Raw genomic sequence first — 23,870 nt, forward strand, 5'->3', positions numbered from 1 at the left:
CTCTCTTTACACATGAGTATATTTTAAAATAATTTTCAATATCTGGTGCCTATCAGACCACCCCATATTGCTAGTAAATGATTCCTCATGGAAACATCAGCGACAACCAATCAAATTCGACTGCGAAGCCGCCAAACAGGAAGTAAGCCAATTTATCAGCAGCCCCTTGACATATCATAACCAGCTAATCAATTATTTCTCATGGAAACATCAGAATTTGGCCACCATGTTGAAAGTTGTCAAATTCAATAGTACATATCCACAAGCAACAAATTCTATCCAATCTTCATGAAACTTGCCATATATGATCTTCAGTCCAAGCTAAACCAGTGTGCCAAACAGCTTTTTCAAATTCAAAACTGTTTGGCCGTGACAGCCAATCAAACTTGACGGCAAAGCCGTCAAACAGGAAGTAAGCCTGTTCTCAGCAACTCTTTTACATATCATAGCCAAACTTGATGATAGACTCAAGACATCATTCTTGGGACCCCTAAACAATATGGTGGCCTTTGACCTCAGGGCGACGTCAAACAGGAAGTGAGCTTATATCTCTGCAAGGCCTTCATTTATCCAAACCAAACTTGCCTCATAGTCTTATGACCCTATCCTGATGATATCCAAATAATTGGGCATCATCAACGCCTAGGGGGGCGTTGTTAGCACTAAGTCTATTCCAGCCCTTAAAAAGCAACTTCAATGTATTTTCATTGTGATAACCATTTGCCAATAGCTTTCATTGCAGGTGAAATTACTGAGACGGTCATCATGTAGCCACCTAACCGATTACGTCTGTCCAGCAAAAATTGTTTATGGAGTCCTATTCTATTTGACCCCCACATTGCTGCTCGAAGCTATATTACTATTATTGTTGTCGTACTTTTGTCATTGTTTTTTTGTTTGTTTGCACTTTGGGTCAACCCTGTTGTTTTTTTAAATGTGCTATATAAATATAGTTGACTAGAATAGACTTGCCTGCACCGTCTTTATTTCCGTCAATGTGTAGGAGGGGCTCCAAAACAGCCTCATAATTATCCTTACATGAATTTATTAAATTTAAGATTCAGCAAAATTCCCAAAGGTATCATATTGTACCACATGGTATACCATATTTTGGTTAAATCGGGAAGCGTCGGACATAATAATGGGTTTGCTCTGTTCTTGTGAAACTCAACTTAAGGGAACAACATGCAAATAGATTGTGTCTCCTCGTGCGTCAGTCTTTTCATCCCAAATTTAAATTTAAAATGTAAATTTAAATTATATTTAAATTTTCAATTGAAATTTAAATTGTATTTACAATTTCAATTGCAATTTAAATTGTATTTAAATTGGCGATTTCACGTCTGGTAGTCAGTGCCCTTCCTACCATACCTAATGGTCCATGCAAATAATGTTAGCAGATATACAGTGTCCTTCAATCTTCCCTTTTCAATTGGTGCAGTTGCAAGTTATGCTTCCACTTTACCATCTGTGTACTTTTTCTTGTGCTTTGTTTGTACTTCCTACCTAGAACAAAGAGGGCTTGAAAATGTAAGGTTTTACTTAGAATAACATATCATTAGAAAATCCTAATTCTTAATTCTAAAATGGTACTCATTACTCATTTATAATGAATACATGGAGGAAGAAATACCAACATGTATTTCTCTCCCATTGAATATTTTTAGCATTTAAAACTGGAGAGGAAGGTACAGAAGCAAACAGAGAAAGAAAAGGCAGTAGCTGGTTATTAAAACAACTCATTGACATCTCAACAAATCAAAGGTAAGTCTGTTCATTATATTATCAGCATGATAATAGTGCCAGCAGTGGCAAACCCCAACCCCAGACTATGTGTTTTCAGTGGTACCATTAAAGGGATACGGCTTTCTAAAAAACGTTTGATATATAGCTTATTTTAGCTGGTAAAAGGATTAAGTGTACGTATTATATTAGGTTAGCGCTTCAAAACAGCGGATATATAGAGGTGAAAGTTATAATTAGTCAAATTTCAAATTTCTATGGATATTTGCAAACATTATTTTTACATTGCTAATTTTACTGTCTGACCTTACCGGTCAGCGAGCCATTAGCCAGATTACTTTGTGTGAGAAACGTCACATTAGAGGAAGGATAGAAGGAGATCTGTGTGTTTTATATTGCTGTGTGATGAAGGGAAAACAGACACACAAGTGTCTCCACTATTTCTTCCTTTAAATTGCCGTACCGACTCAGCAGGGGAGTACCATCGTTTTCAGTGTTTCAGTGTTTTGCTCTGTAATGGTAGATTCTTCACTTTTGGACTCGTAAGAATAATGCTATATGTAAATTACGCAGGGCTCCATCTCAAACAATCTATTTGTTTTCACCTCAGAATATGAAGGAATGTTAACCTAATCGCTAGTATTATTCAATGACTAACCATGTTTTTCCTACAGAATAATGGGGTCCAGTCATCTCATCTGCAGTTTCATTGGTGGGTAATTTACACAGCATTACAGTATTTATCATTATCCAGCTCATTGTAATGAATGAATAAAACCTCATCTTGTTTTTGTGGACGTGTGTAAGATTCCTACCGCAAATAGTTTGAATATATAATGGATACAATAGGTGCAGGACATATGCTCATAAGTATTGTCTGATATTAGCCAAGCCAAGTATATTTTAATTATTAAGTAAATAGTATCTTGGTATCCCCAGGGGTTGCGCTCCTCCTGTGGAAGTTACCTGGATTTTCAGGTATTTCAGAAAGTAATCCAAACAAGCAAGTTTTTCATTATTTCTTTTCATCTTGACAAACAAGTCTGTGGTTTTACTCTCCATTAAGCTGCATCCCGCACCAACGTGGCGTTGAGCAGCAAGGCCATTCAGTCCTCACTCCTCTGGTACCGGTCAAAGGCTGAATACGCCATAGATGGGAATAGCGACCCTGAATTTGGGCACGAAAGCTGCAGCTCTACCGCCGAACAGGCCAATCCATGGTGGAGGCTGGAGCTGCCTGGTGTGTACCGGGTGTCAGAGATTCAGGTCACTACTAGGAATATGAATATGGAGTGGTTGGATGGCACTGAAATACTCATCGGGAATTCACTGGGGAACAACGGCAACGACAACCCAAGGTGATTCACTGGTGTCACCGACACCTACCCTACTTCCACCAAACATACTGTTTGACTCCAAGCCCAAATATTCCTGGTTCGATCCCTAATGACCTAGACCCTCTTTTAAGTGCTTCCTGGCTCTACTCCTCAGGTGCGCCATCTTCAACCATGACCCAGGCTGCTTGACTCAGACTGTCAAATGTTGGGGCATGGAAGGACGATTTATCAACTTCTACAAGTCCTCTGATCAAGCAGTCTACCTGCAGTTGTGTGAGGTCAAAGTGTACGGAGGTCGGAACCCAGTCCATCATAACATGATAATCAAAGGGTGATTGGTGTACCGCTGTTGGTCAACGATCATTGGCCCATGGTCAAATGCTGCTAGTCCTTACAGCTCAACTGGTAGAGCATGCCATTAACGCTGCCAGGGTTAGGGGTTTGTTTCCCACTCGGGGATACATATTATAACAATGTATGCAACGGTAGTATTGTAAGACGCTTTGGGTAAAAGCATCCACCAAAGGAAAATCAACATAGCGTTTTCAACCTGTGGTACACGTACCATTGGTGGTACACGAGGGTACTGCAGGTGGTACACGTACCACTGGTGGTACACGAGGGTACTGCAGGTGGTCCATGTACCACTGGTGGTACAATAGGGTACTGCAGGTGGTACACGTACCACTGGTGGTACACGAGGGTACTGCAGGTAGTACACCTACCACTGGTGGTACACGAGGGTACTGCAGGTGGTACACCTACCACTGGTGGTACACGAGGGTACTGCAGGTGGTACACCTACCACTGGTGGTACACGAGGGTACTGCAGGTGGTCTATGTACCACTGGTGGTACAAGAGGATACTGCAGGTAGAACACCTACCACTGGTGGTACACGAGGGTACTGCAGGTGGTCCATGTACCACTGGTGGTACAATAGGGTACTGCAGGTAGTACGCGTACCACTGATGGTACAAGAGGGTACTGCAGGTGGTACGTGGGATTTTATTCATAATATTGAATGAATTATAAACATTCATTAAATTAGTTATTATTAAGAAAAAAAAAAATTTGAGGTTTGAGTCTCTTTTTTGAATTGTATGGTTTTCAAATGATGTTTTGTGCTGCTTTACGTTTGCTGGATGAACACAAAGGGAACACAAGAGGTAGACGTATAGTGCTGAAAGTAGAACTCTCTCAACACCCCACTATCAATTGTTTCCCAAGAGCCGGCTGCACCCTCCATGAGCCTTCAGGAGATGGGGAGGAACATCACTCTGGTGGGGACGCGGCTGTGCTGGTCAGACGCCCTGCTCTACTGCAGAGACTCTCACTGGGACCTGCTGAGCCTCATAGGCCCAGAAGACCAGGAGATGGTTGATGAGCTGGTGGCTCGCACCCCCTTCCCACTAACCAGCCACCTCTGGGTGGGCCTGCGCAGGTACCGGGCAGGCCGCCTTAATGTCTATCAGGCATCAAGTCCTCATGATCATCTGGTTGTCCATCACTTTGTCTTAGGGAATACCATGAAAATAACAAAAGCTAAATATTTGGCCACATCATTCTTCCTTTAAACCAGCTAACCCTTTCATCTCTTTCAATGTTGGCAGGTCCCTTTCAGGAAGCTCCTGGTTCTGGATGTCCGGTGACCCGATGGACTTCACCCAATGGGACGAGGGCTCACACCATCCCAGCCCCTGTGGGGGCGTGTCCAGTGTGGAACCTTCCACATGGAGGCAACGCTCCTGTGAAGAACATCATAACTTCATCTGTTTCACAGGTCGGTGTCCAGCCTACAGAGCCATTACCAGGTCCTTATGAAGCTAAATAGGATTAACCTTATGCAAAGGCATCCAACAGCTTCCGTGTAGTACCTGCACAAAGGTTTCCTGATAATATCTTGATAGAGAACCTTCTCTGTAGGCCAACTTTTTGACATTTATAAATAGCTTGAAAGAGTAAGAGGATCAAGCTTCCTGTTTGGAAAAAATAAAAGTCCTCATAAGTACTATGCTCAACCTAGGAGTGTGTATGAGGGAAGTGAGCTGTAGGTATTTTCCGCCACTTTCATGAACCTTTTTATGTTTATATATCTATTTCCGCAGATCCGACAGAAGGATCGAAGAAGTTGAGCTTCTACAGTTCCACAAGAGAGAATCAAATTCACTGCACCTAACTTGGCCTCACTGGGGATTCAAGCTGCTGATTCCGAAGAAGTCCTACGTTTCTGAATGCTGTACCTCAGAGTGTGTCTTTGGTAGCTAGCTTGTTCCTCCTCCACATTTTGTGCTAGAGCGGCATATAGAATACATTTACTTTAGTGTATAATCATATTCATATGATAATCATATAAATCATATATTTATATATTCTCTTTATAATCAATGAACTTATTTTTGATCAGAGGTAGTTGTCTCATGCATCTATCCTTTGATTTGCAATATGGAGATTGTGTGTTGAAGATGGAATCAAAAGACTAGAAAAATAATCGGTGGGCCTTTAGCTCTCTGTCTGGTTTAGCTGACTCAGAAACTGTATCCAAACGGTAGGGTTTTATCTAGGGATGTTTTTTTTAATAATGTTAAGTCTTTTTCTACAGATGTGAATGTGCAGTTTGTTTTTTTTTGCCCATAAATGTAAAGTAGCTAAAGTTTGTTTGCTAGTGTGATCCTAATATCAGTTACCCGAAGACTAATTTGACTGTATAAGTAAATGGCCGCTGTAGTTAGCCCCTCCAGACAGCCCTGCCACACATTGCCAGTCAAGGCAGCAGCTCAGGCCTCTGGTCTCCAGCATGGAGGGGGGGAGGTGGCTTAGAGGTCACATTGGGCTGGTGTGGGGACAGTGGGGCTGTTTTGGGGGGTCTACGTTTTCCTATTATTGGGGGCCAAGCAGCGAAGCTGCGAGGCAACCATTGTTATTCTACATTTTCCTATTATTATCGCTCACAGCTATTTCGGGGTCGCTGGCTCAAGCGCTCTAGCGCCACCAACGGGTGCAAGTTGTACATGCATTCATGTTTATAACTTTTGACCCATTCATCCAATATTCACAAAGAATGTATCATTGGAATCCTTGGGACAAATGTTGTCCAATCATCTCGAAACTTGGCACAGATGATCTTCAGGCCATGCTTGAGAAAAATCATCGAATGGATTTTTCAAATTGAAAATGTATTGAAAATTTTGACCGCAAAGCCACCAAACATTGACATATCATAACCAAACATGGTACATAGACCCATGACATCATCATGGGGACACTCAACGAATTAGGTGACCTTTTTACCAATCGGGGGCGCTGTAATTAATGAAGATGTGTTTAAAGATGTGCTTTAACCAACTTATTTTCACTGCCTGGTCATACTGTCAGACCTCTTCATATAGCTAATAAATTATTTGTCATGGAAACATAAGAATTTGGCTACCATGTTGAAAGTTGTCAAATTCAATAGTACATATCCACAGGCAACAAATTCTGTCCAATCTTCATGAAACGTACAATAAATGATCTTCGGACCAAGCTGAAAAAATTTGTTAAACGGCTTTTTCAAATTCAAATCCGTTTGGCCTTGACAGCCAATCAACCTTGACGGCGAAGCTGCCGAACAGGAAGTAAGCCTGTTCTCAGCAACTATTTTACATATCATAGCCTTGGTACATAGGCTCATGACATCATTCTTGGGACCCCTAAACAATATGGTGGCCTTTTACCTCAGGGCGACGTCAAACAGGAAGTGGGCTTATATCTCTGCAAGGCCTTAATTTATCCAAACCAAACTTGGCTCATATTCTTATGACCCTATCCTGATGATATCCAAATAATTGGGCATCATCAACGCCTAGGGGGAAGTTGTTAGCATTAAGTCTATTCCAGCCCTTAGAAAGCAACTTCAATGTATTTTCATTGTGATAACCATTTGCCAATAGCTTTCATTGTAGGTGAAATTACTGGGACGGTCATCATGTAGCCACCTAACCGATTATGTCTGTCCAGCAAAATTAGTTTAAGGAGTCCTATTCTACTTGACCCCCACATTGCTGCTCAAAGCTATATTACTATTATTGTTGTCGTACTTTTGTCATTGTTTTTTTTTTGTTTGCACTTTGGGTCAACCCTGTTGTTTTTTTAAATATGCTATATAGGGGTGCAACGGATCACAAAGCTCACGGTTCGGATCGGGTCACGGTTTTTGGGTCACGGGTCGGATCATTTTCGGATCAACAACAACAATAAAGATAACAAGACAAATGTGACTTTAAATAAAAAGTCACATTTAAAATAAAATAACTGTAAAAACAAAATAAAGTGAAAAATTAGTTAATAATCCTGCTTCCTTTAAGCATGGTCAATATTTAAAAAATTTGCAATTTGAGGCATTATTCCTTCTTCTTTTTAACATGGATAGGATAGTAAATAATCCCTAACCCTGGATTTACAATTCAGGATGTTTGCATTGCCTGGGGAGTTTAGAGTCTACACTCTCCCAAGGCAATGCAGACATCCTTATCTTCTTTTTTTTAGTTTGGTAGCGAAATACAGTTTCTGTGGTGTTTTATTTGGCATTTTGTAAATCCATTGATTTCGGTTGGGAGACTCATGCTCATTGCAAGGGGGGTTGGTTGTAGTCTTTTCGCTCGGTTCTAGCCCTACTGTTGATACGCGAGAAGACTACAACCGAACCTAAAAACGTCCGGTTCCGGTTCCGGTTTACGTTTCAATGGGATTTACGGAACGCCAATTAAAACACAACAGAAACTGTATTTTGCTACGATACTTGATGATGTTGTTAATACCGGAATTGTCCTCTAAACATGCGCTGATCACGTCAACGCACAACTTTTTTTTTTAATCAGCCGATCCGCGGTTCACTTGCGTCCCGAACCGTGATGGTTGATCCGTACGGATCACGGGAAACCCGTGAACCGTTGCACCACTAGTGCTATATAAATATAGTTGACTAGAATAGACTTGCCTGCACCGTCTTTATTTCCGTCATTGTGTAGGAGGGGCACCAAAACAGCCTCATAATAATCCTTACATGAATTTATTAAATTTAAGATTCAGCACGATTCCCAAAGGTATCATATTGTACCACAAGGTATACCATATTTTGGTTAAATCGCAAAGCGTCAGACGTAATAGTGGGTTTGCTCTGTTCTTGTGAAACTCAACTTAAGGGAACAACATGCAAATAGATTGTGTCTCCTCGTGCGTCAGTCTTTTCATCCCAAATTTAAATTTAAAATTAAAATTGTATTTACATTTTCAATTTCAATTTAAATTTTATTTAAATTGGCGATTTCACCTCCGGTAGTCAGTGCACATCCTACCATACCTAATGGTCTATGCAAATAATGTTAGCAGATATTCAGTGTCCTTCAATCTTCCCTTTTCAATTGGTGCAGTTGCAAGTTATGCTTCCACTTTACCATCTGTGTACTTTTTCTTGTGCTTTGTTTGTACTTCCTACCTAGAACAAAGAGGGTTTGAAAATGTAAGGTTTTACTTAGAATAACATATCATTAGAAAATCCTAATTCTTAATTCTAAAATGGTACTCATTACTCATTTATAATGAATACATGGAGGAAGAAATACCAACATGCATTTCTCTCCCATTGAATATTTTTAGCATTTAAAACTGGAGAGGAAGGTACAGAAGCAAACAGAGAAAGAAAAGGCAGTAGCTGGTTATTAAAACAACTCATTGACACCTCAACAAATCAAAGGTAAGTCTGTTCATTATATTATCAGCATGATAATAGTGCCAGCAGTGGCAAACCCCAACCCTAGACTATGTGTTTTCAGTGGTACCATTAAAGGGATACGGCTTTCTAAAAAACGTTTGATATATAGCTTATTTTAGCTGGTAAAAGGATTAAGTGTAGGTATTATATTAGGTTAGAGCATAAAAACAGCGGATATATAGAGGTGAAAGGTATAATTAGTCAAATCTCAGATTTCTATGGTTATTTGCAAACATTATTTTTACATTGCTAATTTTACTGTCTGACCTCACCGGTCAGCGAGCCATTAGCCAGATAACTTTGTGTGAGAAACGTCACATTAGAGGAAGGATAGAAGGAGATCTGTGTGTTTTATATTGCTGTGTGATGAAGGGAAAACGGACACACAAGTGTCTCCACTATTTCTTCCTTTAAATTGCCGTACCGACTCAGCTGGTGAGTACCATCGTTTTCAGTGTTTCAGTGTTTTGCTCTGTAATGGTAGATTCTTCACTTTTGGACTCGTAAGAATAATGTTATATGTAAATTACGCAGGGCTCCATCTCAAACAATCTATTTGTTTTCACCTCAGAATATGAAGGAATGTTAACCTAATCGCTAGTATTATTTAATGACTAACCATGTTTTTCCTACAGTATAATGGGGTCCAGTCATCTCATCTGTAGTTTCATTGGTGGGTAATTTACACAGCATTACAGTATTTATCATTATCCAGTTCATTGTATTGAATGAATAAAACCTCATCTTGTTTTTGTGGACGTGTGTAAGATTCCTACCGCAAATAGTCTGAATATATAATGGATACAATAGGTGCAGGACATATGCTCATAAGTATTGTCTGATATTAGCCAAGCCAAGTATATTTTATTGATTAAGTAAATAGTATCTTGGTATCCCCAGGGGTTGCGCTCCTCCTGTGGAAGTTACCTGGATTTTCAGGTATTTCCGAAAGTAATCCAAACAAGCAAGTTTTTCATTATTTCTTTTCAACTTGACAAACAAGTCTGTGGTTTTACTCTCCATTAAGCTGCATCCCGCATTAACGTGGCGTTGAGCAGCAAGGCCATTCAGTCCTCACTCCTCGGGTACCTGGGAAAGGCTGAACACGCCATAGATGGGAATAGCGACCCTGAATTTGGGCACGAAAGCTGCAGCTCTACCGCCTATCAGGCCAATCCATGGTGGAGGCTGGAGCTGCCTGGTGTGTACCGGGTGTCAGAGATCCAGGTCACTAATAGGAATGACAATAGGAAGAGGTTGGATGGCATTGAAATACACATCGGGAATTCACTGGGGAACAACGGCAACGACAACCCAAGGTGATTCACTGGTGTCACCGACACCTACCCTACTTCCACCAAACATACTGTTTGACTCCAAGCCCAAATATTCCTGGTTTGATCCCTAATGACCTAGACCCTCTTTTAAGTGCTTCCTGGCTCTTCTCCTCAGGTGTGCTATCATCAACGATGACCCAGGCTGCTTGACTCAGACTGTCAAATGTTGGGGCATGGAAGGACGATTTATCAACTTCTACAAGTCCTCTGATCAAGCAGACTACCTGCAGTTGTGTGAGGTCAAAGTGTACGGAGGTCGGAACCCAGTTTATCATAACATGATAATCAAAGGGTGATTGGTGTACCGCTGTTGGTCAACGATCATTGGCCCATGGTCAAATGCTGCTAGTCCTTACAGCTCAACTGGTAGAGCATGCCATTAACGCTGCCAGGGTTAGGGGTCTGTTTCCCACTCGGGGATACATATTATAACAATGTATGCAACGGAGGTATTGTAAGACGCTTTGGGTAAAAGCATCCACCAAAGGAAAATCAACATAGCGTTTTCAACCTGTGGTACACGTACCATTGGTGGTACACGAGGGTACTGCAGGTGGTACACGTACCACTGGTGGTACACGAGGGTACTGCAGGTGGTACACGTACCACTGGTGGTACACGAGGGTACTGCAGGTGGTACACGTACCACTGGTGGTACACAAGGGTACTGCAGGTAGTACACGTACCACTGGTGGTACACGAGGGTACTGCAGGTGGTCCATGTACCACTGGTGGTACAATAGGGTACTGCAGGTAGTACGCGTACCACTGATGGTACAAGAGGGTACTGCAGGTGGTACGTGGGATTTTATTCATAATATTGAATGAATTATAAACATTAATTAAATTAGTTATTATTAAGAAAAAAAAAACTTTTAGGTTTGAGTCTCTTTTTTGAATTGTATGGTTTTCCATTGATGTTTTGTGCTGCTTTACGTTTGCTGGATGAACACAAAGGGAACACAAGAGGTAGACGTATAGTGCTGAAAGTAGAACTCTCTCAACACCCCACTATCAATTGTTTCCCAAGAGCCGGCTGCACCCTCCATGAGCCTTCAGGAGATGGGGAGGAACATCACTCTGGTGGGGACGCGGCTGTGCTGGTCAGACGCCCTGCTCTACTGCAGAGACTCTCACTGGGACCTGCTGAGCCTCATGGGCCCAGAAGACCAGGAGATGGTTGATGAGCTGGTGGCTCGCACCCCCTTCCCACTAACCAGCCACCTCTGGGTGGGCCTGCGCAGGTACCGGGCAGGCCGCCTTAGTGTCTATCAGGCATCAAGTCCTCATGATCATCTGGTTGTCCATCACTTTGTCTTAAGGAATACCATGAAAATAACAAAAGCTAAATATTTGGCCACATCATTCTTCCTTTAAACCAGCTAACCCTTTAATCTATTTTAATGTTGGCAGGTCCCTTTCAGGAAGCTCCTGGTTCTGGATGTCCGGTGACCCGATGGACTTCACCCAATGGGACGAGGGCTCACACCATCCCAGCCCCTGTGGGGGCGTGTCCAGTGTGGAACCTTCCACATGGAGGCAACGCTCCTGTGAAGAACATCTTAACTTCATCTGTTTCACAGGTCGGTGTCCAGCCTACAGAGCCATTACCAGGTCCTTATGATGCAAAATAGGATTAACCCTATGCAAAGGCATGCAACAGCTTCCATGTAGTACCTGCACAAAGGTTTCTCTGATAATATCTTGATAGAGAACCTTCTCTGTAGGCCAACTTTTTGACATTTATAAATAGCTTGAAAGAGTAAGAGGATCAAGCTTCCTGTTTGGAAAAAATAAAAGTCCTCATAAGTACTATGCTCAACCTAGGAGTGTGTATGAGGGAAGTGAGCTGTAGGTATTTTCCGCCACTTTCATGAACCTTTTTATGTTTATATATCTATTTCCGCAGATCCGACAGAAGGATCGAAGAAGTTGCGCTTCTACAGTTCCACAAGAGAGAATCAAATTCACTGCACCTAACTTGGCCTCACTGGGGATTCAAGCTGCTGATTCCGAAGAAGTCCTACGTTTCTGAATGCTGTACCTCAGAGTGTGTCTTTGGTAGCTAGCTTGTTCCTCATCCACATTTTGTGCTAGAGCGGCATATAGAATACATTAACTTTAGTATATAATCATATTCATATAATAATCATATGAATCATATATTTATATATTCTCTTTATAATCAATGAACTTATTTTTGATCAGAGGTAGTTGTCTCATGCATCTATCCTTTGATTTGCAATATGGAGATTGTGTGTTGAAGATGGAATCAAAAGACTAGAAAAATAATCGGTGGGCCTTTAGCTCTCTGTCTGGTTTAGCTGACTCAGAAACTGTATCCAAACGGTAGGGTTTTATCTAGGGATGTTTTTTTTAATAATGTTAAGTCTTTTTCTATAGATGTGAATGTGCAGTTTGTTTTTTTTTGCCCATAAATGTAAAGTAGCTAAAGTTTGTTTGCTAGTGTGATCCTAATATCAGTTACCCGAAGACTAATTTGACTGTATAAGTAAATGGCCGCTGTAGTTAGCCCCTCCAGACAGCCCTGCCACACATTGCCAGTCAAGGCAGCAGCTCAGGCCTCTGGTCTCCAGCATGGAGGGGGGGAGGTGGCTTAGAGGTCACATTGGGCTGGTGTGGGGACAGTGGGGCTGTTTTGGGGGGTCTACGTTTTCCTATTATTGGGGGCCAAGCAGCGAAGCTGCGAGACAACCATTGTTATTCTACATTTTCCTATTATTATCGCTCACAGCTATTTCGGGATCGCTGGCTCAAGCGCTCTAGCGCCACCAACGGGTGCAAGTTGTACATGCATTCATGTTTATAACTTTTGACCCATTCATCCAATATTCAGAAACAAGGTATCATTGGAATCCTTGGGACAAATATTGTCCAATCATCTCGAAACTTGGCACAGATGATCTTCAGGCCATGCTTGAGAAAAATCATCGAATGGATTCTTCAAATTGAAAATGTATTGAAAAATTTGACCGCAAAGCCACCAAACATTGACATATCATAACCAAACATGGTACATAGACCTATGACATCATCATGGGGACACTCAAACAATTTGTTGGCCTTTGACGTCAGGGGGACGTCAAACAGGAAGTGAGCTTATATCTCTGCAAGGCCTACATGTATCCAAACAAAACTTGGCTCATAGTCTTATGCACACCTATCCTGATGATGCCCAAATAATTTGGCATCATCAACGCCTAGGGGGGCGTTGTTAGCAGCAACTCTATTCCGGCCTTTAGAAAGCAACTTCAATGTATTTTCCTTGTGAAAACCATTTGCCAATATCTTTCATTGTAGGTGAAATTACTGAGTCATCATGTAGCCACCTAACCGATTATGTCTGTGCAGCAAAATTTGTTTATGGAGTCCTATTCTGCTTGACCACCACATTGCTGCTCGCAGCTATATTATGGGGTCAAGCAGCGAATTTGCGAAACAATCATTGTTATTCTACTTATTCCTATTATTATTTTCCTGCCATGGGAGTCTATGGCAGCCCATAAAACGCATTGGTAAAAAGTCCCATGATCCCTCAAAGCAATTTCGGGGTCGCTAGCTGAGGAGCTCTAGCTACACCAATAGGTCAAGTTGGACTTGTATTCATGTTTATAACTTTTGACCCATTCATCCAATATTCACAAACAAACCTTGGGCCAAGCCGAGTTCAACGGCTTGGCCCAAGGATGTTGTCATTTTGCGCAATAATGGATTTTCCAACTCCTTGTTTTTAATCAAAACCCCTCAAAAAACAAAAAAAACTCCTATCACAAAAGTTATCAAACAGATTTTTCAAATTCAAAAACTTTAAGCCGCCAAAGCCATCAAGCCTCAGGAAAACTTTTAATTTCTTGTATTTTTTGTTAGATAATTGTTAAAAGACCTGTGATACAATTTTTCTTAGACAATTATTTTTGTTTGTTTGTTTTGCTTTCTTTCTTTTTATCTGTAAAGCACTTTGTAGCTCTGTTTAGAAAAGGGCTGCATAAATAAAGATTATTATTATTATTATTATTATACACTTTTATATACTGCTTGAGCTGCTCCCCCCGCGACCCGACCCCGGATAAGCGGTTGAAGATGAGATGAGAGATGAGATGAGACTTTATATACATATATATATCGACAAAAACATATATATATATATATATATACAGTATATATACTGTATTTATCCATGTATACATGTAAACATTTATACTTTTATACATATACACATATTATGTGTATATAAACACATATGTATATGGATACATTTATATAGGGACCATATATACTGTTGGGGACGAGATATTTTTGGCTGTTAGAAAGACAGGCAGACAGACATACAGGCAGACAGACAGAAAGTTAGACAGACAGACAGAAACGGAAGACAGACAGGCAAGCAGGCAGGCAGGCAGGCAGACAGACCTTGTGCTGGTTCAGCAGGCTCCTCACAGCCTCCTCGTCCAGGAGGTCACAGCGCAGCAAGGAGCCGCGCGCCCTGCTGTAGGCCGTCCCCACCGCCCTCCACCCCCCCTTCTGGAACTCAGCCAGCACCGCCCGACCCAGCAGCCCCGAGGCCCCCGTCACCAGCACGCCCCGGCCACTAGGGGCCGCCATTTCCTCCTGGAAAACACACAAAGACAGACACGCGCTGCGTATTCACAATCTGCGTGGTGTGTTCACCTGTTCATAATATTTTATCTTTTTTTGTATATAACGGTATCTTTAGAAAGCGTAATCTTTTTGATAACTTTATATTTTTCATAACCTAATCCTTTCCATAATTGTATCTTATTTATCTTAATGATAACTATGTATTTCATAACCTCTTCTTTTTCATACCTTTATCTATAGGGTTGAGTTCAAGTCACGTTCAAGTTCTTCATGGAACCAAAACCAAAACAAACATGCAGTAGTCGTCATTGCTGGCAATAAAAATCCAGTTTTCTTAGTCTCCTCGACAGTGAAGGAAGTAGTATATATTTTTTATTGACGCTAAAGTTCAGAACAACACAAGAGCACAACCACACACACACACACACACACACACACACACACACACACACACACACACACACACACACACACACACACACACAATTCTAAGGAGAATCAGATACATAAATCTCACTGAGATACTTACAACACTAGGTCGTAAACATATACACCAAAATCCCACTTACTGTATGAGTAATATGTAAGAGGATAGCAGTTTCTGTTTTTTTTGTTTTTTTTAATTGAAAGCCGAAGAAGGTACGAAGTAGAGAATACAATTAAACTAAATTGAGTAAGTAAAATAACAAGAGAGTGATAGTATGACATTGTTTTAGTTTTATATATATGTACAGTGGTGTGGGTAGTGTAATCAAATTCACAATCTATTATCAAACATTTTGTTTTTGTGTGTCTCTTTGTTATGTACTGTCATGAGCACACTGAAAGAAATCCCTAGCAACTTGTACAGCATAAAGTTGTGTGGCAATAAATGATTGAATCTTGAATCTTGAAAGTATTGAATCTTATAAAACGAATTATACACTCATATCCACAATATCAATCTATACTATACTACTATTTGACTAAAGGAACAGGTTAGGCTCGATGAGTCTGATGGTCAGAGAACATACACAGTAACTCCATTATAATGCAATAGTTAGGATTAGTTACCTTCACCAACGCAACATGCCCCGGGCTGAAGGAAATCCTCGAAGCCATGGGATCACAAACTCTCTGTCTCTGTTCTGTAAGGTTTTAACTCTGCTGTAGATCTAAACCATAAACTCTACGTTGTAATTGTTATTCCGTACATATAATCCATAATTTCAATGGTATCGTCACTGTCGATATTAACTGTGTTCAGTGGGTGTGAACCCTAGACTCTATGGTAGCTAGTCACTATTCGGTAGGTAATATAAAAACCATAAACTCGATTGTATCATAAGCTGTCGAAGGTCTTTCCTCGTAAACGTCAACGCTACATCGTCGGGTTGTTTTTATGAGGTAACCAGGAAGTGGTCAGGTTGTGTTTAGGAGGTAACCAGGAAGAAGCAAGCTCTTTACCGCAAAGCGATCAGAAAGGTCGCAAACATGCGATCCGATTTACGAAAACGACGAGATAAAATCATTACAGGAGGCCCTAGAAAGTAACTTCCATTATTCATATATTTATAGTTGAAGTACATTCATTATTTTGTGATTCCCATCTTGCTGGATTATATTATATGACATACCGACGGTGATACCACCCCAGAGCAGCAGGCGGCGCTGGCGAACAAGGGCGTGGTCACGCCGCGTCACTATCTGGATCGCATGGAAGAGCTTTGACGTCACACCCGGAAGCACAGCGACGTGAAGCCGCAAGGTAAAGATAGAAAATGAAAACATAATAACAGTAACATGATATTTAACATGATATTGATTAATATTAACTGTTAACATCCATATCACTCGTTTTCTTCAACACAAATGCATTACACTTCCGTTCTAGTGTATTAATGTCCCTTAGTATTCTGTCGATAAGTTACAACATATTGTGTATTATAGTATATTTCTCTTATTGTAGAAATAAATGTAATAGTATTGTAATGGTAGTGTATTCTAATGATATATATATATATATATATATATATATATTTAGTCTATGGTAGAGTATTATAGTATATTCCAATGGGAGAGAATTGTAGAATATGATTAGAATGGGAGAGTATACTATAATATTCTACTGGAAGAATATTGTACCATAGTATTTCTTTTGCAGTTGTATAGCTGTTGAAAAGCTGTGTGTGTGTGTGTGTGTGTGTGTGTGTGTGTGTGTGTGTGTGTGTGTGTGTGTGTGTGTGTGTGTGTGTGTGTGTGTGTGTGTGTGTGTGTGTGTGCGCAGCATGGAGGAGCATAAAAGAGGAGCAGCTGTGCAGGGAGCTGTCGACACTACAAAGTAGGAACTACACCACACTCCTCAACTACACAACTCAAATACACAACACAACAAATACACAACTATACTTCCCCACACAACTACCTTACCCAACACAAATACACAACTAAACTACGCAACAAATATAGAAGTTACTACAGAACTACACTACACAATTACATTACACTTAGCTACGAAACACAAAAACACATCAGACTTCACAAATACACTATCCAACAACACAACACAACACAACACAGGTTCTAACACTAAATGATAATGATAATGGAAATGATAGGAAATATAACATTCTAACGTATGTAAATTATATTTACAAAATTAAATGGAGATTACCATGGTTTACTGTGGGGTAGAGAACAATGTTTCTGGGGTTACAGCGATGTTGAGAAAGAGGTTATTGTGATGTTGATTCTGATTATTGGCTCTCTGATTGACTCCTGTTTGTCTTCCAGGGACAGTCGGGGGGAGGAGGAAGAGGAGGAGGAGGAGGACTTCTATGAGTGCCAGGAAGACCCAGGACAGGAGGAAGAGGAGGAGTCTAAACAGGAAGAGGAGGAGTCTAAACAGGAAACAACGGGCCGTCTAGAGGCCCCCTCTCGGACACAGAGTAGCAACAGAGAGGAGGAGGAGGAGGAGGAGGAGGAGGAGGAGGAGGAGGAAATTGAAGGAGGAGGAGAAGAGGAGGATGTGGCCGGAGGAGCAGGGTTGGCAGAAGGAGCTGAAGAGGAGGCTGGTGGAGGGATTGATTCAGACTTTGAGTTAGAGGAGGAGGAGGAGGAGGAGGAGATCAAAGAGGAGGTTAAAAAAACTCTAGAGTTTGATGATGAGAAGCTGGCCGAGGCAGAGAAGGACCTCACTGAGGAGGAGAAGGAGGTTTGTGTGTGTCTGTGTGTGTCTCTGTGTGTGTGTTTGCGTGTGTTCACGTGTGTATGTGTTTTTTATAACACTACAATATGCAGATTTAGCGGTTCAGAACGCCGCTTTTAACACAGCTTTTTAATCAAAAGGCGCTTTTTAACAATCGTCGTATTGATTTCATAAGGTCAATTAATATTGCCTCTTGATTGAACAGCCACACTGAACATCAAGAAGATAAATGTAGGCCTAACTTAGCACACATTAAGTTGTCATTGAACACAGTCGTAAAAAAGGGGGAAAAATGTATCCATACGCTACTTTCTGAGAACCAAACTGAGAAAAAACGTGGTGATCTAAGTTAAAATAATGTGTAGTCTACAACATATTACTGAATTGAACATGGATTAAACAACTTATATAGCCTGAACATGGTATAGAGAAGTGAATGTAAATACCTTAATGCAAATAATAGTCGTGTGTCGTGTGTGTGTCTGAAATAAGTGTGTGTGTGTGTGTGTGTGTGTGTTTGTGTAATAAGTCTTTGTGTGTGCATGTAACAAGTCTTTGTCTGTGTAATAAGTCTTTGTGTGTGTGCGAAGTGTGTAATAAGTCTTTGTGTGTGTGCGTGTTATAAGTCATCGTGAGTGTGTAATTAGTCTGTGTGTGTGTGTGTAATAAGTTGTGTGTGTAATAAGTCTGTGTGTGTGTCTAATAAGTCTGTGTGTTTCAGGTGAGGCGGAAGGAGAGTCTGGTCCTGAAGGACGAGGGAAACGCTCTCTTCAAATCTGGAGGCAAGTTAAACAGAATTAAAGTCAGAAGGTGGAGCGACTTGCAAACCGGAAGGTAGCTAGTTCGATCCCCGGCTCCTCCTCGCTGAGTGTCGGGGTGTCCTTGGTGTCCTGGCGGGAAGAGGCACCCGTGAGGAATGGGTTTATGAACCACTGTAAGTCGCTTTGGATAATTGTAAGTGATAATTAAGTGATAATGAGTTAATGAGGTGGTGTTCATGATGTAATGGTGAGGTAGTGATCATGAGGTAATGGTGAGGTAGTGATCATGATGTAATGGTGAGGTAGGGATAATGAGGTTATGGTGAGGTAGTGATCATGATGTAATGGTGAGGTAGGGATAATGAGGTTATGGTGAGGTAGTGATCATGATGTCATGGTGAGGCAGTGATCATGATGTAATGGTGAGGTGGTGATCATGGGGTAATGATGATCATGATGTAATGGTGAGGCAGTGATCATGATGTAATGGTGAGGTAATGATGATCATGATGTCATGGTGAGGCAGTGATCATGATGTAATGGTGAGGTAATGATGATCATGATGTAATGGTGAGGCAGTGATCATGATGTAATGGTGAGGTAATGATGATCATGATGTAATGGTGAGGTAGTGATCATGAGGTAACGGCGAGGTAATGATGATCATGATGTAATGGTGAGGTAATGATGATCATGATGTAATGGTGAGGTGGTGATCATGATGTAATGGTGAGGTAATGATGATCATGATGTAATGGTGAGGTGGTGATCATGATGTAATGGTGAGGTAATGATGATCATGATGTAATGGTGAGGTGGTGATCATGATGTAATGGTGAGGTAATGATGATCATGATGTAATGGTGAGGTGGTGATCATGGGGTAATGATGATCATGATGTAATGGTGAGGCAGTGATCATGATGTAATGGTGAGGTAATGATGATCATCATGATGTAATGGTGAGGTGGTGATCATGGGGTAATGATGATCATGATGTAATGGTGAGGCAGTGATCATGATGTAATGGTGAGGTAATGATGATCATGATGTAATGGTGAGGTGGTGATCATGATGTAATGGTGAGGTAATGATGATCATGATGTAATGGTGAGGTGGTGATCATGGGGTAATGATGATCATGATGTAATGGTGAGGCAGTGATCATGAGGTAATGGTGAGGCGTCTGATGTGTTTCAGAGCACTTGGAGGCGGAGCTCCGCTACACGGCAGCGTTGAGGGCGTGTCCCGTGTGCTTCAGCAGAGAGCGAGCCGTTCTGTTCTCCAATCGAGCCGCTGCCTGCCTCCACCTGGTACACACCCGCCTCCTGTTAGCAACACACACTTCCTGTTATCAACACCCACTTCCAGTTGGACACATATACTTCTTTTAGAAACATGTTCTTCCCAGAAGGATTGTAATAATGTCATGTGACCTCTCCTTAGGATCGCAAAGAATCTGCCATCGCAGACTGCTCTAAAGGTGTGTGTATATATATATGTGTGTGTGTGTGTGTATGTGTATATATATATATACAGTATGTGTATGTTTGTGTGTGTATATGTATGTGTGTGTACATATTTGTGTGTGTGTGTGTGTGTGTGTGTATGTATATATATACAGTGTGTGTGTGTATATGTATGTGTGTGTACATATATGTGTGTATTTGTGTGTGTGTATGTATATATATAAACAGCACGTGTGTGTGTGTATATGTATGTGTGTGTGTACATATATGTGTGTATTTGTGTGTGTGTGTATATATATACAGTATGTGTGTGTGTGTGTATATATACAGTATGTGTGTTTGTATATATACAGTATGTGTGTGTATGTATACTGTATATATATATACAGTATGTGTGTGTGTATATATATACAGTATGTGTGTGTATGTATATACTGTATATATATATATATATATATACAGTATGTGTGTGTGTGTGTGTATATATACACAGTATGTGTGTGTATGTGTATATATATATACAGTGTGTGTGTGTATATACAGTATGTGTGTCAGTGTGTGTGCATGTACAGTATGTGTGTGTGTGTATATACAGTATGTGTGTGTGTGTGTGTGTATGTATATATATATATATATATACAGTGTGTGTGAGCCTGCTAATGCTGGGGTCCGTCTGCAGCTCTGGAGCTGGACCCTGGCTACGTGCGCGCCCTGCTGCGGCGGGCTCAGCTGTACGAGGCGTCGGAGCAGCTGGAGCAGGCGCTGCAGGACTACCAGACGCTGCTGGAGGCCCAGCCCGCACACCCGGAGGCCCGCGCAGCCTGCATGGTGCTCACACACCCACATGGCTCCATGGATCTACAGATACAGAGCCCGGCTACAGATATAGAGCCCGTCTAGAGATATAGAGCCCGTCTAGAGATATAGAGCCCGTCTAGAGATATAGAGCCCGTCTAGAGATATAGAGCCCGTCTAGAGATATAGAGCCCGTCTAGAGATATAGAGCCCGTCTACAGATATAGAGCCCGTCTAGAGATATAGAGCCCGTCTAGAGATATAGAGCCCGTCTAGAGATATAGAGCCCGTCTAGAGATATAGAGCCCGTCTAGAGATATAGAGCCCGTCTAGAGATACACAGACCCATTTGTAGATAGACAGACCCATCTATAGATACACAGACCCATCTATAGATACACAGAGCCATCTGTAGATAGACAGAGCCATTTGTAGATTGACAGACCCATTTGTAGATAGACAGACCCATTTGTAGATAGACAGACCCATATGTTGATATACAGAAACATCTGTGGGTATACAGAGACATCTGTAGATCGACAGACCACTCTATAGATATATTGCTTTATTAACACAAACCCACACGCATCTATAGCTATACAGACCCATCTATAGATATATTGTTTGATTAAGAAACACCCTCGTGTATCTTAAGATATATAGCCTAACAAACACACCCACATGTATTATGATATGATGTATTTTTTTAGACAGCTTTATAAATACATACACTTCTATTTATACCTGTTCATTGGAACCTCCGTGGGTCGTGTTTCCATGGCGTCGCCATTTAGCCGCGCTAGAACTCCCAGGCCTGCTCCGAACCTTGGCGCGCATCGCGGCGCCATTACCTCTCATAATACTAAACACAGAGCCAGACCTCAGCTACGCTGCCACACGCGGGGGTCCAGGGCTCGTCTGGTGGGCGACCGGGTATAACCTGCCGTAACCGCGTCAGACTCCGATTGAGAGCAGATCCGAAAGCCCCAGACTTCCTCCACACAGCACTTACGAGATATTGCAGTTTTGCTGATGGTTATCCCATTCGGCCGTTTCAGAAATGAAATGTCTTCGTCGCGACAGCCCTATTTAAATTGTTACACTGTGGCACAGCACCACTCCAACATGGTTTCGGGATTTTTGTTTATATGCTCTTCTTTACCATAAACGTACCGAAACAAACCGAATACCCTCACCGTAGAACTATGTCTATAAATCTATAGATAGCTTTATATACCTACACAGCTATAGATAGCTATATTTATGCATGAACAGCTATAGATAGCTATACATAGAGAATTACTGGGATATCTATCTATATATCCCGGTATTTCTATATCTCTCTCTCTCTTTGTTTCCATGTCTACCAGAGGTTACCGCGGGAGATTGAGGAGAAGAATGAGCGACTTAAGGAGGAGATGATGGGTAACTAACCCTGTCATATGTCTAATTCTGTAGCCCTACTCACCCTGTCATCTGTCTAGTCCTGTAGCCCTACTCACCCTGTCATCTGTCTAGTCCTGTAGCCCTACTCACCCTGTCATCTGTCTAGTCCTGTAGCCCTACTCACCCTGTCATCGGTCTAGTTCTGTAGCTCTAGTTTTAGGTGGTTGTAGGTCAGCTGAAGGACCAGGGCAGCACGTGTATTATTATATTATTATGGTCCTGTAGAGCTACAGTGCTCTTATAGTGTGCTGTGTTTCCAGGTAAGCTGAAGGACCTGGGCAACATGTTCCTGAGACCGTTTGGTCTGTCCACCAACAACTTCCAGGTGAACCAGGACCCGGCGGGAGCCTACTCCATCAACTTCGTCCAGGGCGGTGGCAACAACAACAACACCAACACATAGCGCCGTGGAAACCGTCCCACCCTAGCAACCAACAGACAGTAACACAGGAGGAGCACAAAACTGGAACGGATGTGTGTGTGTGTGTGTGTGAGTGTGTGTGTGTGCATGCATGTTTAATCGAGATATTGGAAGTCAGCATAAGAAGAGAATCCTCTCACCGTGGCTATCTGATCACCGTGGCGACCTGATCACCGTGGTGACCTGATCACCATGGCGGCCTCATCACCATTGCTATATCATCACCGTGGCTACCCGATCACCGTGGCGACTCGATCAACGTGGCGACCCGATCACCGTGGCGACCTGATCACCGTGGCGACCCGATCAGCGTGGCGACCCGATCACCGCGGCGACCCGATCAGCGCGGCGACCCGATCACCGCGGCGACCCGAGCACCGCGGCGACCCGATCACCGCGGCGACCCGAGCACCGCGGCGACCCGATCACCGTGGCGACCCGATCACCGTGGCGACCCTATCACCTTGGCTTCATGATCCCCATGGCGACCCGATCACCTTGGCTACATGATCCCCATGGCGACCCTATCACCCTGGCGACCCGATCACCGTTGCTACATCATCACCGTGGCGACCAATGAGCAGACTGCAGCGTGTTGTCACCTGATGATACCAGGGGTCCACGCGGGGACGCAGGAAGATGGCGTCTGTAGACTACACGGGTCGGCGTGTGGAACAGGGCGGGACATCATGACACATGACATGTGAATGTTTGATCAACCGCTCTTTATTCTGGATCAATAAAGACCAAATAACACAACATAGTTTAAATCTCTCTTTAAGGCAGGAGTGGGGGGGAGGGGGGGGGTGCATTTCTCTACACTCGATGAATAGAGGGGGCGGGGTAACGGTATGGATTCATTCCACTGGGTGTAAAATCAGCTGTCAATCACCCGGTCTGCTGGGTCACATGACCCGAGCAGGGAAAAGCGGGGCAGGAGTCCGTGGAGATGATCCAGTTCTCCGAGCGGAGCTCCAAAGTGCGGCAGGAGGTGGTGAACTCAT

The 23,870-nt window shown here is 42.2% G+C and overlaps 3 protein-coding genes across 3 annotated transcripts in view; 2 read left to right on the plus strand and 1 right to left on the minus strand.

Moving 5' to 3' along the window:
- mat2b (methionine adenosyltransferase 2 non-catalytic beta subunit methionine) overlaps window positions 1-16,188 on the minus strand; it is an 18,608-nt gene extending 2,420 nt beyond the window's left edge. Inside the window, exons 1-2 of the mRNA XM_030361617.1 lie at window positions 15,842-16,188; window positions 14,600-14,797 (exon numbers count right to left, since the gene is read on the minus strand). Coding sequence (XP_030217477.1) covers window positions 14,600-14,797; window positions 15,842-15,889 — 246 coding nt within the window. The 5' untranslated portion in view covers window positions 15,890-16,188. The remainder of the gene's footprint in view (window positions 1-14,599; window positions 14,798-15,841) is intronic.
- LOC115547411 (lithostathine-1-beta-like) lies at window positions 11,027-14,084 on the plus strand. The gene is made up of 3 exons (XM_030361619.1): window positions 11,027-11,412; window positions 11,582-11,751; window positions 12,078-14,084. Exons 1-3 carry the CDS (start codon window positions 11,216-11,218, stop codon window positions 12,146-12,148), a joined length of 438 nt encoding a protein of 145 aa, XP_030217479.1. The 5' UTR covers window positions 11,027-11,215; the 3' UTR covers window positions 12,149-14,084.
- A 268-nt stretch (window positions 16,189-16,456) lies between the features above and the next one.
- On the plus strand, window positions 16,457-23,625 carry ttc1 (tetratricopeptide repeat domain 1). Its single transcript, XM_030361335.1, has 9 exons — window positions 16,457-16,535; window positions 17,055-17,108; window positions 17,561-17,981; window positions 18,697-18,757; window positions 19,936-20,048; window positions 20,182-20,218; window positions 20,884-21,032; window positions 22,370-22,424; window positions 22,706-23,625. Exons 2-9 carry the CDS (start codon window positions 17,056-17,058, stop codon window positions 22,846-22,848), a joined length of 1,032 nt encoding a protein of 343 aa, XP_030217195.1. The 5' UTR covers window positions 16,457-16,535; window position 17,055; the 3' UTR covers window positions 22,849-23,625.
- The last annotated feature ends 245 nt before the right edge of the window (window positions 23,626-23,870 follow it).

The sequence above is a fragment of the Gadus morhua genome, chromosome 7, assembly GCF_902167405.1.
Source record: "Gadus morhua chromosome 7, gadMor3.0, whole genome shotgun sequence".
Classification (NCBI taxonomy): domain Eukaryota; kingdom Metazoa; phylum Chordata; class Actinopteri; order Gadiformes; family Gadidae; genus Gadus; species Gadus morhua.

Excerpts from the sequence above, each read along its gene's own strand:
- LOC115547411 (XM_030361619.1), top strand. The coding sequence starts at position 11,216 with ATGAGCCTTCAGGAGATGGGGAGGAACATCACTCTGGTGGGGACGCGG. Across the intron at positions 11,413-11,581 it reads CTCTGGGTGGGCCTGCGCAG|GTCCCTTTCAGGAAGCTCCT; the intron begins GTACCGGGCAGG and ends TAATGTTGGCAG. Across the intron at positions 11,752-12,077 it reads TAACTTCATCTGTTTCACAG|ATCCGACAGAAGGATCGAAG; the intron begins GTCGGTGTCCAG and ends CTATTTCCGCAG.
- ttc1 (XM_030361335.1), top strand. The coding sequence starts at position 17,056 with ATGGAGGAGCATAAAAGAGGAGCAGCTGTGCAGGGAGCTGTCGACACT. Across the intron at positions 17,109-17,560 it reads GGAGCTGTCGACACTACAAA|GGACAGTCGGGGGGAGGAGG; the intron begins GTAGGAACTACA and ends TTTGTCTTCCAG. Across the intron at positions 22,425-22,705 it reads ACTTAAGGAGGAGATGATGG|GTAAGCTGAAGGACCTGGGC; the intron begins GTAACTAACCCT and ends CTGTGTTTCCAG.